Below are 3,165 nucleotides of genomic sequence, written 5' to 3'. Positions count from 1 at the left end.
GTTTCACTGTTCCAATCAGCCACTTGATCGTAAAACCACAAAACTGGTTATCACAATATTTACATATGAAATTTGGTCATGGGTTAGAATTCCCTTCCCCAAAATGAAACTAGAAAACCAGAAAAGAATCGGAAAAATACGTTGCGCGTCACCAAATGATGAAAATGACGACAAAATAGTTTCCGAATTTCCTTGCCCCATAAGAGCATCAGCCATCAAACTTGACAGAACTAGAATCAACCAATCAACTTCCTTGCTCACCAGAAGATGCATCTGGAAAATTGAACATGTTCTGGAAACACAGCAAATTACTAAATAAAAAGCAAAAAGAAAAGAGAATGGCACAATCCATGATAAATTTAAAGAAACAGAAATGGATGAAAAAGGCTATAATGGCGAAGTTAAAACATGTGTCACCCACATTTTGTATGCAGGGAAACCATTTTATAACAATTTTCCAATAAAATCTACAATCCTATCCTTACAAACAGGTATACTTCCTCGAAGTACCCTCTCATTACTTCTTGCCCCTCTTCGCCGCAGTTTTCTTCGCCGGTGATTTCACCGTTTTCGGCTTTGCGCTTCTCGCCGGAGCCTTCTTCACCGGAGTCGCCTTCTTTTCAGCCGGAGATTTCTTCACAGCCGCCGTCACTGTGATGGTCTTCTTTCCCGGACTCGACCTGGTAGTTCTCTTCGCAACCTTGGATGGAGGTTTTATTTCAGTCTTCGGCTTTTCCGGTGCCTTTCTCTTGGTCGCCGTCTTCTTCGCAGTAGCAGCCGCCTTCGGCTTCGCGGCAGGTTTAGCCTTCGCCACCGGCTTTGCCTTCGTTGCTGGCTTGGGTTTCGATGCGGCGGTGGCCTTTGGCTTCGCAGGAGTAGCTTTAGCTGGTTTTGCTTTAGAAACTGCGACCTGTTTTTTCTTGGGGGCGGCGGCCTTAGGCTTAGGCTTAGGCTTAGGCTTAGGCTTGAAAGCAGCGGACGGCTTCTCCTGAGCCGGTTTTGGCGAACGAATCGGTGGCAGCTTAAAAGAGCCCTTGACTTTCACAAGCTTACCATTCTCCACAAGCTTCTTCAATTGAACAAGCAATAGCTTCCTGAAATTAGGCGGCAGATTCTTCTGTTTCGCCTCAATAAACTTCGCAATCGCAGGCTGACTCGATCCAGTCCTTTCCTTCAAAGTCACGATCGCATCTTTAATCATCTGCATGCACAAAGATAATTAGATCCCAATTCATTACTAAATCCAACAAGATCCGTAAAAAAACCACTCGATATACCTCGAAGTACGGCGGGTGCGTGGGGGAACTACGCTTTCTGGGTGCCGCTACTTTCTTCTTCGGCTCTTTGGCCGCAGCCTTCTTAATTTTGGAGCTTGCGGGTGGAGGATCTTTCTCATCCGTAGGCTCGGTTACGACGTTTGACTCGGCCACCGGCTCGGCTTCGACCGGGAAAACTGGTTCTTCAGGGGAGGCCATTCAGAATTCCTGCACCGATTGGGAATTTGAATTGATCAGAAAATGGATATGGAATCGACAGAATCACTTCTCTGCTTGCTGTGAGTCCATTGCAGACAATTTTGAGGATTTAAATAATGAGGTTTCGGTTGTTAAAGACGAAAGCTAATTGGTTAATAGAGATTGACGCGGATTCACGCCTACATAAATTTTTAAACTTGGACCGTGGGATTGAATTTAATCTACGGTGGCCAATGTTGATGAGGAGGACTGGATTGGGATGTAGAGCATAGGATGTTGTTTAGGGGATGAAGATGTGTTTTTGGGCTTGATTGATCATTAAATAAGTAGAGCTAGGTTTGACAGATTGAGGTGAGGTTTTTTGCTACTTCAAGAGAATTTCATAAGCTTTCTAACGAATTTTTGGTTAGATTTTAAACGTTAGCGGTTCGTGAGATATCACGCGCGGAAGCTACAGTGGTCGGTACAACGTTTTTCATAGAGTATGTCGTGGTTTTCCGACACTAGTTGAAAATGTCCGTAACGATATGCGGATTTCAACATCTTGTCGGATACTACACTAATGTAGGAACGAGTAGATTCAAGAATCGCAGAAATTCGTTGAGATTTGGTTGGATATTTTTGGAATTAAAACGTGTTGAAGATGACCACTTCTCATGATATAGTATTTGATGATGATTTATTTCATGTAAGTTATGTTCTATAGAGATAATTATTTTTGTATCAAGGTAATGCCATCGTGAATTGTTTTCTTTACATCAATTTAACGCATACAATGTACTATTATCAATAATGTAAATCAAATACTTAATTACCTTTTTATATATGATGTATATTAATGTATGAGTTAATTGGAATAAAATCTCTCCGCAGCATGTTTTATTAGGAATTAGTTCCCGTATCTTGACAAACAAATTTTATTTGTTTTAACTCCTTAACACAACAATTTTACACATATAGAGTTTATTGGTGTGAGACACTTTGTTTATTGTAATTGTAATGTTACTCTGAAATAATTGATTTTTGAGTATTGAGACGGTCTCACGAATCTTTATCTGTGAGACGGGTCAATCTTACTGATATTCAGCTTAAAAAGTAATACTCATAGCATAAAAAATATTATTTTTTCATGGATGACCCAAATAACAGATCTGTCTCACAAAATACGACCCGTGAGACCGTCTTACACAAGTTTTTGCCTTGATTTTTTTACTCAATATATAGCTATTATTGGTTGATGTTTTATCTCAATTATTTGTTTGTGATTTGTCATATGTGTGATTCTTTTGTTTACTGGTTTAGCAGACCTGTTTTTTATGTCAATTTTCATCAGTTATCTGCGTCAAATGGTGATTTAGCTATTCTAATGAATTAGTCAAATTTTCTCCAAGAAATTAGTATAAAAAATCAGAAATTGAGTAAAACATACAAGTGGTAATCAATTAATCATATTAAATACTAAATTTAAATAAAAAAATAATTTTACATTATTAGTTGTGTCAATGTCTCGTGACAAATTTTCACGAGAAAATGAGTATCAAACATAACAAATTGAGTATAAAATATGTCAAATTATATACTTAATTCATCATAACTGGTACTGCCTACTAATAAACAATTTTGACATGATATTATCAAATGATGTCTATTGGGTATTGTAAAGTCCAAAAATCCGGTTACGTAAATTTCA

General features: G+C 38.5%; 1 protein-coding gene across 1 annotated transcript; it reads right to left on the bottom strand.

Annotated features, from left to right (window-relative positions):
- Positions 1–365: 365 nt before the first annotated feature.
- LOC140973407 (uncharacterized) lies at positions 366–1,575 on the bottom strand. The gene is made up of 2 exons (XM_073436160.1): positions 1,278–1,575; positions 366–1,201 (listed from the first exon to the last, which is right to left on the bottom strand). The coding sequence occupies exons 1-2, from the start codon at positions 1,473–1,475 to the stop codon at positions 518–520; spliced, it is 882 nt and encodes a 293-aa protein (XP_073292261.1). The 5' UTR covers positions 1,476–1,575; the 3' UTR covers positions 366–517.
- Positions 1,576–3,165: the final 1,590 nt, after the last annotated feature.

This window comes from Primulina huaijiensis, chromosome 3, assembly GCF_012295235.1.
Source record: "Primulina huaijiensis isolate GDHJ02 chromosome 3, ASM1229523v2, whole genome shotgun sequence".
Lineage (NCBI taxonomy): Eukaryota > Viridiplantae > Streptophyta > Magnoliopsida > Lamiales > Gesneriaceae > Primulina > Primulina huaijiensis.
The sequence above is the reverse complement of the archived record's forward strand: the minus strand, read 5'-3'. Positions and strand labels throughout refer to the sequence as shown.